This window comes from Tyto alba, unplaced genomic scaffold (genome assembly GCF_018691265.1).
Source record: "Tyto alba isolate M040663 unplaced genomic scaffold, T.alba_DEE_v4.0 Super-Scaffold_3, whole genome shotgun sequence".
NCBI lineage: Eukaryota > Metazoa > Chordata > Aves > Strigiformes > Tytonidae > Tyto > Tyto alba.
This window is the reverse complement of record NW_024881304.1, coordinates 10,936,956-10,949,849: the sequence shown is the minus strand read 5'-3', so window position 1 is coordinate 10,949,849 and position 12,894 is coordinate 10,936,956. Positions and strand designations below refer to the sequence as shown.

Sequence of the window (12,894 nt, the reverse complement as noted above, 5' to 3'; positions counted from 1 at the left end):
GCTCTTTGAAGTTCTGTGATGAGAGCAGTGTTAGGGCACTGAGTCTGGGTAGGCTGCTCTTTGAAGTTCATATGTGGCTGGCTTGACTGCTTTACTTGGGTAAGGACTGATTTTTACTTGTTATTTTGAGAGTATTGGCAAAAGAAGCACAAAACATAGTGCGAAGTAAATGTTGATTAGAGGCTTTTTCCATGTCAAGCATAGGAATAAGTTTTTATAGCCCTTTATGATATGTCTAGTTTTGAAAAATGCTTTTATGAGAGGAAAATTTCAAAGTATAGTAACTGTCAAATTGTCTTATCCAACTTAGAATAATCAGCAGTAACATTCCATTTAAGGTTATTGAATTAACCATTATAGGAACCACAGAAAGTACATAACACTTCAATTTGTGTTCACCTGAATTCAGTTATTAAGCTTTGATGGAAATTCCATTTAACCAAATATTTTTATTTACAATAGTACGCTTAATTCTTATCTGAGTAAAATTTGACAAATAATTGTTTCATTGATCCATGCTTTTATTTATTGTAGATACTTAATATATTTCTGAAGATGATTGTTGGTCCAAAATGAGAAGTTTTTTAGTCTTTTCTTTAAAGTACTGACTATTATTTTTGACTGTCCTTTTGTTCCTCTTATGAACCCTAAAGGCCAATTATGTGTAACTTCAAGTATTTTTAATAAATTTGTGTATTTCAGAACTACTTTGCAGTTCTCAAAATATAAAAATAGTTGTAATAACAATTAATCTTTGGGGAAAATCATTATAGGTTGAATTTTAAAATGCATTGAACTGAGATGTCAGTTATGACTTGAAATACTTAAGACTTTTTTTGATCATTACAGGTCTTGCGGTAATGAGGTGAGTTTCACACATAGTCACAATATTTTTATTTTTTTTTAACAATAAAACTTTCTGCTTTGGTCTGGTCTTGTCCTGAATTAAGGCAGCATTCTTCCTAGTGCATACAAAAATACATAGTTCCACAGTAGCCTTAATTTTGGTAATGACAACAGGAATGTGCATGTTAGTAGGCTTGCAAGACTGTGATTTCGTTAAGAAAAGGTGTATATCCTAAAGGTTTTTATTTTTTTTTTTTAATGGTGCTTTGAATTACCTATTCTAATTCACATCAACTTGCATCTAATTAGATATGCATTTGACTGATATTTAAAAAGAATTGAACTGCAAAACTGAATACAAGTGTATTTATAATATGGAAAAGTAATCTTGCTATATTGAAATGGATTTTTTTCTTTTGCTGTTTAAAGAGAAATAATTTTCTTTGAATCAGCTGTCTGAAAACTAGCTATATGAAGTATTGTGGCTACTGGGTGTAATGTTTACGGACACAGGATGTAGTCTGTATTTAGTTATAGTGCTTGTGGAGTTGTCTTATGACCTTTTTATTTAAAAGATTATGCTGATTATATGTTTTAACTGTTGCTTCCGTAAACATACAGCACCTTAACCATGTCTGTATGTAGTGGGTTTACAGGGGTGTTTAGAAACTAGACAAATGTTAAAATTGATGATCATTTGAGGATGGTAGTGAGGCATCAGTGGAGAACATGCTGTTAGAAGTAGACAGATCAAATCTTCGTGTTAGCTAGTAACAACCAACTGGTTTCTGTTTTTTTATAATAATAATGATTGTGGCAGTCCACAAGCAAAATGATCCATAAGTCAGGCATATGTCAGGAATACCCTCTGGTATTTAAGAACGAGATAGATTACACTGGGAGAAAAGCCTGTTGTTAATGTTTTATTTCAAGTGATGCTGTACAAAATTATTCAAAAGGAATAAACCAGCTGATATTTTCATCGAGGAAATGATGAGCTGGAGCACCATCAACTAATCAAAAATAGGACTATGGAATGTATGGCATATGTGTGAATTAGGAAGATATTTATATCTTTGGGCTTTACAGCTTCAGTGAAATAGAAAGGGTCATTCTGTGGTGATGGATGGATATGTGGTGAATTGCACAAGATCTGAGAAAATGAGGATTGCATTTATCATATCTAAGGGGAATGTCAAAGTGTGTGTCTGGCTATAACCCTATCAGTGGTAAAATGATTACAATATGCCTTTGGGAGATACCAATCAATATGAACTGTTGTAAAGCTCAACAACAGCTGATGACAATTCAGCTGATGAGTTCTCTGGATGGCTTAAAGAACTATATAAAAAACCTGAACAAAAATATCATCTTTGTACCCAAGATCTGCGTGGAAAAAGTTTGAAATAAGTCTCATAGAATGTTATATCCCATTTCATTTCTATGTTTCCAAAATTAGATAAAAATGTTCAGCTGAATTCTGTTCACCTGGTGACACATAGACAGCACCTGCACTCGGTATCATAGTTGAGAGCGTAACAAAGAACCAGAATGACTTCAGGTGATCTTGAAGGCTGAGAGTGTAATGAACTTCCCAGAGTACAGTTTGTCAGCAATACCATGAGTCGTTAGCCGCCTTAAAAAAAAAAAAAAAAAAAAAAAAAAAAAAAAGATGATGATGATGATTCATCCAGAAAGCCCACTGGTTTGCTCAAAAGAAACAAAACCTGTGACTTCTGATCAGAATGAATCAATGTCAGTATCACAGATGTAAAAAGAATATCCTGAACAGGCTCTGAAGTAAAATGTAGGAGACGAGGAACATTTTAATAATCAGCAAAAGCCTGCTGCTTCTGTAATGAAGTCTGCAACATATAAAGGCTAAAATGCATGTGTGTTTGGGGTTTTTTTGCTGTGTTTTTTTGTTGTTTTGGGTTGTTTTTGTTTTCAGTAGAAGACTGAAATCTGAATCAGTTTTTCTGTGAATAAGGTAGAGGGATTTGTGAGGGGGTAACCCAAATGCATGCTGACATAAACATGGATATACAATTTATACATGTACACTTACAGTCTTTCTAAAAATTTTCAGCAATAGTGAGGATATGCATTCCTGAAATCTACGTTCCTATTTTCTAAATCCTGTTCCGAGCTAAAATGTGTACAGCTTTCTCCCTTGACTTCACCCATTCTTTTTGGAGTAGGTATTTTGCTCCTTATGTAGTCAGATCTTGCTAGTCTAAATCACTTAATCATTATTATTTAGGTGAAATTGTGAAATTAAAAGGTGGTAGAAGTGTTTTTTCTCAGTGGATCAGTAATGAGGTGAAGACAAGAGGTAATTCTCCCTCACTTGATTATTTTTTCTTCCAGGATAACTGATGGAAAGAATTTTATTTTGGACAAATTTGTTTCTTGTTGTGCTAAAATAAGATTGTAATTGTACATGATGTTACTAGGGTGATGTATAGATTCATAGTAGTTGTGCTGGGTCCAGAACAGTAGTGAAGATAAGAAGAGATTGTTGAAGCGTTTAGGTTGATCTCCTGTGTCAGGAAGGTGAACTTCACTCACTTCCCATGATGGAGGCAAATAGCTTGTGTAAGGCTAAAATGTATCTGCTGAAAAGCTTGTCTTCATTTGAAGAAACTGAGAACAGGGTGAGTGTCCTCTTCCTTTGGTAATTAGTTCTACTTGTTTGTTAATCATCTTCCAGATTGAACTTTGGTTTGTACAAATTGATCTTTTGGCTGTGTTGAGTTGTCTTGCTGACAAACATGCAGGGCAGTTCCCCTCTAATTTTAGAGGAAGTCAGTGCTGGTCAAAATCACTTCAGCCTTGGCTCCCCTCCCAATGAATGTGACTGCTGGATGAATTTAGTGTTAAGGACTAAACTATGGTGTCGTTAGAGCAGTAGACAGAAGCAACATCTTATTAGTACAGATTTTTTTATACAGCAGTGCCTGAACAAAGTAAACATAGTTATTTTTACTGATAGGCAGGTCATTACTTTTATATATGTATTTATTATCCCTTTGTATCTTTGAAGTACATAAAGAAGGTACTTTAGAGGTAAGTGTATTTATTACATTGCATTGAAAAATATTGCTTTACACCCTTTGTTCTTATATTCACAGATCTAAGTGCATATATTAAAGATAAAGCTGACAAGGCAACTTCTTTAGCCACCTGGCTTCCCTATCATACAAAAACACTGAGTGACAGAAGGAAAATTTAAAGAAAGTTGGTGTGCTGAGGGTCACCAAATCTTAGACAATGACTGCTGACTTGTGCTTTGTTCACAGCGGTTAAGTTACTCTGGTATAGTTATGTTTGCAAAGATTAATGCTAGTGTATTTAAAAATAAATACACTGGTACTGCTTCTGGTTCCCAGTTGAATAATGCCAGGTGAGGAAAAAAAAAAAAATTAAAAGTCGCTTTTTTAATGGTTCTTCTGACTTTGTGTGAGGCTTGCTTATGTAGTAGTATGCATCAAGCATTTCTACAGAAAGCAGGAAATTAAGCTATATACTACTGCATACCTGTAGATTTTCCTCTGTGTAGGTAGCTAAAATGTAGGTAGCAGAACGTAATAGTTGTCTGTGTATAAATTACCACAGTAACTTTAGTCTTTCCTTTGAAGATAATTCAGCATTCTGTACTTACTCATAAATGTGTAAGTTAATTGTTCTTTGATTAATAGTTAAAACAGAAAGAGTTTTTTGCTAAAGAGATTGGATAATACATCAGGAATCCTGACAGAGAACCGTTTTCATCAATAAGACTTTTTTGGTGAGATTCAAATGTCCCATAATCTCATATTTGTTTTCACCAACTTCTTTTCATTATGAGATTTTCTGTTGTCAGTTTCAGAAAGTTGAACTGTGATAATTAAAGCAGCCTGCAACATAAAAGGAAGATTTAGAAATCCAAGATAGTCACATTATGCAGTGAAATTTAAATTGATATGAATTTGTGGTGTCATAAATTGTAAATCACTATGATCAACTGTTTAAACACTTGTTAAACAACAGATTTATATAATATAGAAGAAATGAATGTATGCTATGCTGTGGTATGAGCTGGAAATTTTTTGTGTCTATATTTGCATTTTATGACATGGTAAATTAATTTTTAATATTTATATGCAGAGTTAAACTGTTTATAGGTAGATGAGTAAAAAAAAGAGATTGGAGCAAATATTTGCAGTGAATAAAAGTATTTACAAAGGAAAACAAGATAAGCAAGAAAGTGTACTTACATATGTGGCAGCAGCAATTTGTAGGTTTACAGCTGTTTGTACCTGCTAGATCTTCTGTTTATTGTTATCATGGTACCTGTGGTGTTGCATGGTATCAGTGACCCATGAACCAAATATCCTTATTATATTTATATTGTGTTTCGATAATTTTGGCTTCCATTTCTTACACACCCTCTCCTCTACCCTCCCCTTCCCCCCCCCCCCCCCCCCCCCCAGTTTTTCTCCTTTATTTGGATACAGAGTGAAAAAAGATGTTAGATTCATTGCAGTGTCTGCATCCTTTGGTGGCACATCTGTATAGCTGCTGTCAGATGATATTACTTGTGTTAATTGTCAGACTTACTTTTCCTTGGAGGGATACTGGCAAGAGGAAAACTCTCCTCTGAGGAGAATGTGATTAATTCTGCCCTAGTATGAGCAGATTTCTTAGATGTTATGATCCATGCAGACAAAAGCTCTTCACACCTTCATTGTGAGTTGGTGAATATGTGCTAGCTCCATCCTGAAGTTGCTGTTTTAGCTCTTTAGCACTGAGATGAGCTCAAGCTACCATGATTTGCCCCTTGGAATAAACTACTGATCTGGGTTCAATGTCAAACTGGGAGAAACATGCAGCTTTTCTTTTGATTGAAGAGGTGGAGTAGATATGCCTTTCATATGTTAGTAGGATGTTAAGCAAACACACTGGGTGAGCAGAAAATGACAATGAAGAATCTCAATTCTAGAACCTTGTACTTGGTGGTAATGGAATTGTATGTGTTGATCTGTGTCTCAGAGCCTGAATGCTTTGCTTTTGAGCTCTGAGCAGGCCTGGATCAATTTGACTTTTTGTGAAAACATGTTGCTTGAATTCCTGATTCTCTGAGCACGGTTGGTTGTGTTTGAACTGTGGTTAGTCTGGCTCTGGATACAGAAAACAGGAGCTCTGAAGGCAATTTTGAGAACAAAGGAATGCAAGTGTTTTTCCTTCTGCAAGTCTGTGTTAAGTTTGGTAGTGGAGGAGTTGCTAGGAGCTACAACAGTCCTCTTCGCTGCTGGAGGCCAGTGGCCATTTTCTCTATATGATGTGTGTGAATCAGTAGTCTCAAATAGCAGATTAGAGACACTGCAAAATCAGAAATACTTTTGGACAACTAGAAACTATGAAAAATTTGTACATCTGACCCAAGAAAGGAATTGATCATGTAGGCAGAATGGAAAGAGTAGACTTAACAGCACATAGCCATCAACCAGTCATCATTCTGAATTCTGTAAGAGAATTGGCATCCTGCTGCAGCTGACCTAGAAATTTCAAGAACATATTCTGTTGTGTAAATGTCTATGCCATGGAAATTGTGGAAGGTGTAAGCACAGGTAGCTGCTCAACCCAGTCTTCCAAACTGAAAGATAACACATATTTAAGTTTGAATAGTCTATTGAAATACCAGCCAAGGAAGAATGTAACGATGCATAACAGGTGCCATTGTACTGCTATGCAAGTTGCAGATGACTATTAATTTCTTAGAGATGTCAGAGGATTGATGTCCATCTGCTCAGACCATTCATTCAAAAAAGAATGAAAAATTCTTCAAAGGAAACTCTGACTAGACTGTTAGTGAAAATGAGTGATGTGAGTTTGTTTTGTGGGGTATTGACCCACCTCTGGGGGTTGGGGGGGGATGAAGGGGGTGAGTAGAAGTCTGCCTTTTGTGTCAGAATATTAAAATAAATAGTTGTAGCCAAGCTAGAAATGACTGAGGGAATCAAAGGGGAACAATACTGTCAAGATGATGTCAGGTGTTTGAGAGACTGGCTATCTGGAAACAAATAATCCTAAATACTGATTTACAGTGCTCTAACAGGGAAAAGCACAAGAGATGATGTTAGTCAGGGATATAGCACACCAAATTGTATTTGAATATAGGATGTTGATATACCTAGAATGTGTGAAAGGGGGGATTGCTATCATGTCACTGAGAATTAATTCTGTGTACTGCTGGTTTTAAAATAATCTCAGATTTGCCAATAGTTAAAGAAAATAAACAGGGAAGAACAAAGACAAAAAAAAAAAAAAAAAAAGGAAGAGTAGTGATATAGCTAGAAAAAAGAATAATGAAATCTTAATCACTGCCACATCCTTACCTGGCAATTATGGTAGTACTCACTGGATGGAAAGACAGAAGCTTTCAGGAAAAGCAGTCCATTTGCAAAGCAGTTGACTGTATTCACACCAGTCTACTGCTTGCACTGCAGTGAATCTAAATTTGATTAAGTGTCTTTGTCATTGTGAGGTAGTAAAAGTTTCTCCACTAATTGTGCATAATGCATTTTTTTTTAATTTATTGTGGACTTGAGAGTTAGAAACACTAATTGTTCCTCAAATTCCCCAAATGAGTGGGAGCAATCCTGCCTTGAAACAAAATAGTAACGTCCAGTTCCTAGAGGAAGAAATGTGTTCTCTGAATGCATTTGTATTTCAGCAGATTAATTTAGAAATAGCTTGCTTAGAGAAAGCAGCAAAGATCTGTTTTCCAAACTACCCCCTTCATATACCTGAGATTTCTAAGACAATTTTCTGTAGTAGCTGTTTACTTGTGAGATGATAGATTTTAATATTTTTCTGGGACAGTTGTTTATGGGAGACATCACTAGGTTATATCTATGCTTTGAAAATATAATTGCATTGAGCAGCATAAATTTATTTTTTTAAAAATAAATGATCTAAACTTGGAAGTAGCTGACTGGAAACCTGACTCTGTCCTGTATAAAACAGCATGGTAGAATTGGAATGTATGGTTCATATGTCCTTTTTAGAGACAATATTTATAGTAATAGAGTACCAATTATATTATTGACGCACCAGAAGAATTGAAAGGCAATTGCTTGAATTAAGGTGACATTGTGTGCTAGTGTGATCGAATTTAGGTTCCCTCTTGCCAAACACAATTGGTAAGCCCTTAGAATCTCCAAATAAATACTTGTGCTTTAAGGTCAGTCCAGACCTCATGGATTGCTTTTGCTTTCCCTGATAAAAGCAGATGCAAGCATGCCAAATTGCTTTGCTCCAGCTTAACCCTAGCACTGTTTGAATTCATAAATGCTACAAAAGGAAAGCTTATAAATGCATACAACAGTGAAGTGGAAAAATGTCATGCCTACCTAATCTGTTTCCTGGGAAGGGGAGAAAAATCTTTTTATTCTTTTACTGAGACTTGGTGAATAAAATGAGGACTGGATGTTATGCTTATAATGAAGAATTGTCTTTCATATTTTCAGTGGATATAAACCCGGCATTTTCTGTTGTCCTGGTATATTTTCTCTGAAATTAGACTGTAAAGGTACATTTTTTACTGAATTAGAATAGTATGCTGTATTTAAGTTCTTTTTCATTTTTTTTGTACTTGTTTATATACTAACTATCAAACAGCTGTTTTTCTGAAGCTCTTGATTTAAAGATAAAGCATTCAAATGGCAGCACATGGTTTAATAGCTGAAACAAAGCAATGCTGCATAAGGACTTTATACAGTAACTAAGTCTACAGCAGTATTAGAAATTGCATCAATGGGAGCTTTGCTATGATTTGATAACAAGTACATAGTTTTAAATAACTTGGACAGGAAGAAAACACTCCTAAAATAGAGTGCTTGAGGGAAAAGTAGGTTTTCACACTGTAAACAGGCCCCTTGAAAGCTGGGGGAAGGAAAAAAAAGGAATTCATGACATGTTTCCATCATCAAGTTTTTGTCATAACTTTGTGGCTCAAAACAAACTATATTTGCAACAACTGCTTTGTCAGAGCTCCGCAGTACAGTAAGTTAAATCATTACATCATTTTAAGAAGACTTGTCCATTTGCAGTGGGTCGTTTATTTGGGCATCAGTAAGATGAATTGTTGAGAAAGGAAGTAGAAGGGAAGTAGTAGTGGTTAAAGTTCAATGCATGTGTTGATACGGCATCTTTTTGTGTGTATAAGTTAAATAGCTGAATGGAGTACTTTTTCTCATGATGACTTCCTGTAATGGTGTTTTTATATCATGTTGTCTTACATTTTCCATATACAGCCAGAGTGGTATTGCAGTCACATGGTAATTTTTGATTCTTTGCTCACAGATGAGGGCTGGTGAGTTCTGAGTTGCTTCCTCAGATTTAGATAGTATGGAAAAATATTTTTGACTCATGAATCAAAATGTGCCATGCTTTTGTCAAGGACAATAGTAATGTTATAAGCACATAGTTACTTTAGTGCAGAGGAGAAGGATTTTTTTACCAAGAATTAAATATAGGTGTATGTAGTGTTTCCAGAAATATTTCCTTTATACTTTGCATATACTATTGATATTTTATATATGTATTATGAACTAAAAAAAAAAATTGTTTCCACAACAGCCAGTGGTTTTTGTCCCGTTATATGGAATAGTTTGTTCTTATTTCTGAACATTGGTACAGAAACAGTGCTTGGAAGGATTTTCTGGTCTCTCAACTAATCATCTTTGCCAGTGTATTTACTGAATGAGCTTAGCAGGCACTGTCCTCAAACTTCTGAAGATTAATGAGTTTTACACCTTGAGATTTGGGTTTACACTTTTCAGGCTCTATACCACACTGATTTCTAACTTTAAAGGTTTTCAACATACTATTTGCCAAATTTGTGTTGGGTTTTAACTATAGAGGGACAATGAGATAACAGAAGTGGCAAACTTTTTTTCCAGATGACTGTATCATTTGGTCTTAAAATTCTGTATATCATGATAGGTCTAAAATACGATGTCTCCATACAACCTGAACTGTGAATTTATACTGAAATTCAGGTTGCTTAACTTTTATTTCTGATCTAGGAGCTTCAGGTGATATTAAAAATGCAGTTGTCTCAGGATTAGTGTTCTATTGTTATATCAGTATTTCTTGGCTAAAATGAAAGTATTTATTGAAATCAGTTATGGATCTTTTTTTTTTTTTTTTTTTTTTTTTAAGTGAAACACAGCAGTTAACACATTTCCCACAACTACAATTTTTGAAGGCTAAGTTTACTTTCCTGAAGGCAGTTTAGTGGTGTTGTAAACTAGTACCTGTAACCAAGTTAATCTGCAAACAGAATTTAAGTATTATGTTCCTCAAATTTTAAGTGAGGATAACTAATATCTTGTGTTTTATCCATGGGTCTTAATTTATTTCATCATAAACATAATACAGAAGTTGAAAATCTGCATCTAATGGGTCTTAAATCCTCTTTTGGCACATGGTGATTAAACTTGAATGCCTCTCATTGTAGTTCCAAGCCTGAAATAGGGCAGGTAATTCTTAAGTTACAATAGTTTTCCAAATGTTATAAATTCTTAAAAAAAAACAAAACTAAAAGCATTTTGGTAGACAGTCTGTCAGCCGAATGAGATAGCAACAGGATTTTGCAGGATGCACAGGTCAGAGGAAAATCTAGCATTTCACTGCTACCATGCATTTTTCGTTTTCTTTCCAATGACAATCTGGTTATTAGGTTGCTAGTTTTCTCACAAAACAGTGTGTGGCTACCTAATTAGATTGCTTTAAAGCCCATTGGTAATGCAGATGTATTTCTCACAATGCATTTGCCCTGGATTGCTTTTCATAAAGGCTAGCTTCTCAGTCTTGGGAAATAAAGCTTGTTCACTGGGCTAAACATGAAAAATGCATTATGCTTGAAGTTATGCTTGATGTTCTTGGTAAAAGTATAATGTGCAACAGAATTTTCTATACTGTGTCTCTTGAAGCTGTAGCTTCTGGGCAGAAATGGCAAAAAGATGTTCAGATTAAAGTTAAAGGGATTCCACTTAATCATAGTTGGTAAGAGATTAAACTTTAATCTCCAGTTAAAGATTTTGGCCTAACTTTTTTAACACTAGAAGAGCAGTAACAAAAAACTTGATCTGAGTAAGTATGCATTGCTTGACACTGCAAAACTGTTCTTTGCACTAGCATGTTGAATATTTTGGAAAGGAATAGTTTGTACTTTATAAGGTAGTGGAAGAATTCACATTGTAGTAATTATTTTATATGCCTTAAAACTGTCCACTAATGAAACCTACATTGTCAAGGCTTTGTTCAATGGAAACTGCTGTACACTTTTTACTGTTGAAAAGGTAACTAGCACACTTCTGTGTGAGAACAGCAAGACTGAAAGATGGTATTAGGAAATCACTTATTTAAAGGTACTCAAACTCGGTTGCAGAGAATTAAAGTCACCAAGATATAGCAAAGAGCTTTGAATACTTAGCAAGAAAACTTGACACATTCAAGCCCCTCCATTTCACGTACCCTCAGGGTAAAGGCAAAGCTAATGTCTGAAACTATTCAGCTGCCTTTTGAGCAAAATCAGACACAAAGCTGGAGTCAAAGGCAGGGCCATCATTTGTCATTAAGCATGAGAAAATGAACTTTTATTTTTTAGGAGGGTCTAATTTCCTTCAACCATACTTCAAAAAAAAAAAGAATTAAAAAATAAAAAAACAAAATACACCCCCCACCCCCCTTGTCTCTATAACCTCTGGTATGTAGTTACTGTTTTGTTGAAAATATTTCTGAAGGAAAAGCCACTGAAATATATCATCACCCTGGCAAGGGAATTTTGTGAAGAATGGAAACAGGGTTAGTACATGTCACTGCAGAAGTTAGGCACCCTTTAAACTATTTCAGTTAGGAAGACTGTCAGAAGTTTAAGGCGAGTCAGTTTTCAGAAAAGACATTCTTTATCATGCACTTCTGAAAATACAGTTTTGAACTCTTAGTAGAAATTAAATAAAGATTCTAATTTTATCTTTAATATTATATACTGTCAACATAAAAAACTGGTTTCATTCAATGAGAGTTCCAATTTATATCTAGAAGTTGTATTTTTCATTATTGCTATGTAGCTTAGGCAATATTCATGTTTATCCATAGCATTTGTGTATAATACCATTTTTGTACGATGATGAAGTTTAATAGCTAAATAATAGTACTACTGCAAATGCAGTATTATATGTTACAGTATTTCAGATTTAAGAATAGAAATTTATAACAATTTAAATCAAAGTTGCAGTATTTTTTTATCACTAAGTAATTCAGTCACTACTCAATAATTCTACAGTAGTCCAGCTCTGATAAATTGCTCCTCATAAAACAATTTTCAAGAAGCTTCTGATTATCATCTTTAAACCAACACGACATTTTTGCGTCTCAAACTCTTGTCCTCCATCTTTGTTTTAAAATTAAAAGAGTCTCTTGCAATCTCTGCTAATCTTCTCAATGGAATGAGATAATCAAAGAAGGTAGAAACTGAACTCTTTGTTCCAGCTGCTCTCTGGGAGGCCGTGTCTGGTAGCTGGCCCTGCCTGACCTGGGAACTGATCCTAGGTAAGCTGAGCTGAGTGGTTTCAGTGAGGCTGAGTGTTCAGGAGTGGCTTCGCTGAAGAGAAACTCAAACTTGGGTTCTGTGCCACAAGGCAAGGATGGCTTTTTGCCATGTCCTTGTTATGAAATGCCATAGTCTTTTTTTGGCTTTCAAATGTTGTTACTAGTGGTTAGAACTAAGAAGCTGTGGTAGCTAATAGATTCTTCTTTTTCCCAATGTCAGTGTTCTGCCCTCTGCATGAGGGAGTATAAATTCTTACTGTAATTTACATGTATGATTTAAAATATAGGTTAACATGCAGGTATGTAAACCTGCTTGTTTTTATTATCATAAAAATGAAATGCTGAGTAAGATAGTGATAATCTGAACCTATTAATATGTTTTATGCTATTTAAGTATTTTAGAAACATTTATTTTAGTATTTTCCTCTAGTTAATGCTGTAGTA

General features: G+C 34.8%; 1 protein-coding gene across 7 annotated transcripts in view; it reads left to right on the top strand.

Moving 5' to 3' along the window:
• The window catches only part of FHIT (fragile histidine triad diadenosine triphosphatase), a 620,021-nt gene that overhangs the window by 18,974 nt on the left and 588,153 nt on the right, over nt 1–12,894 (top strand). Inside the window, exon 2 of one of the 7 annotated variants that reach the window (XM_042799726.1) lies at nt 850–865. The exons of the other annotated variants lie outside the window; for them this stretch is intronic. Coding sequence (XP_042655660.1) covers nt 861–865 — 5 coding nt within the window. The 5' untranslated portion in view covers nt 850–860. The remainder of the gene's footprint in view (nt 1–849; nt 866–12,894) is intronic. 7 annotated transcript variants of the gene reach the window in all.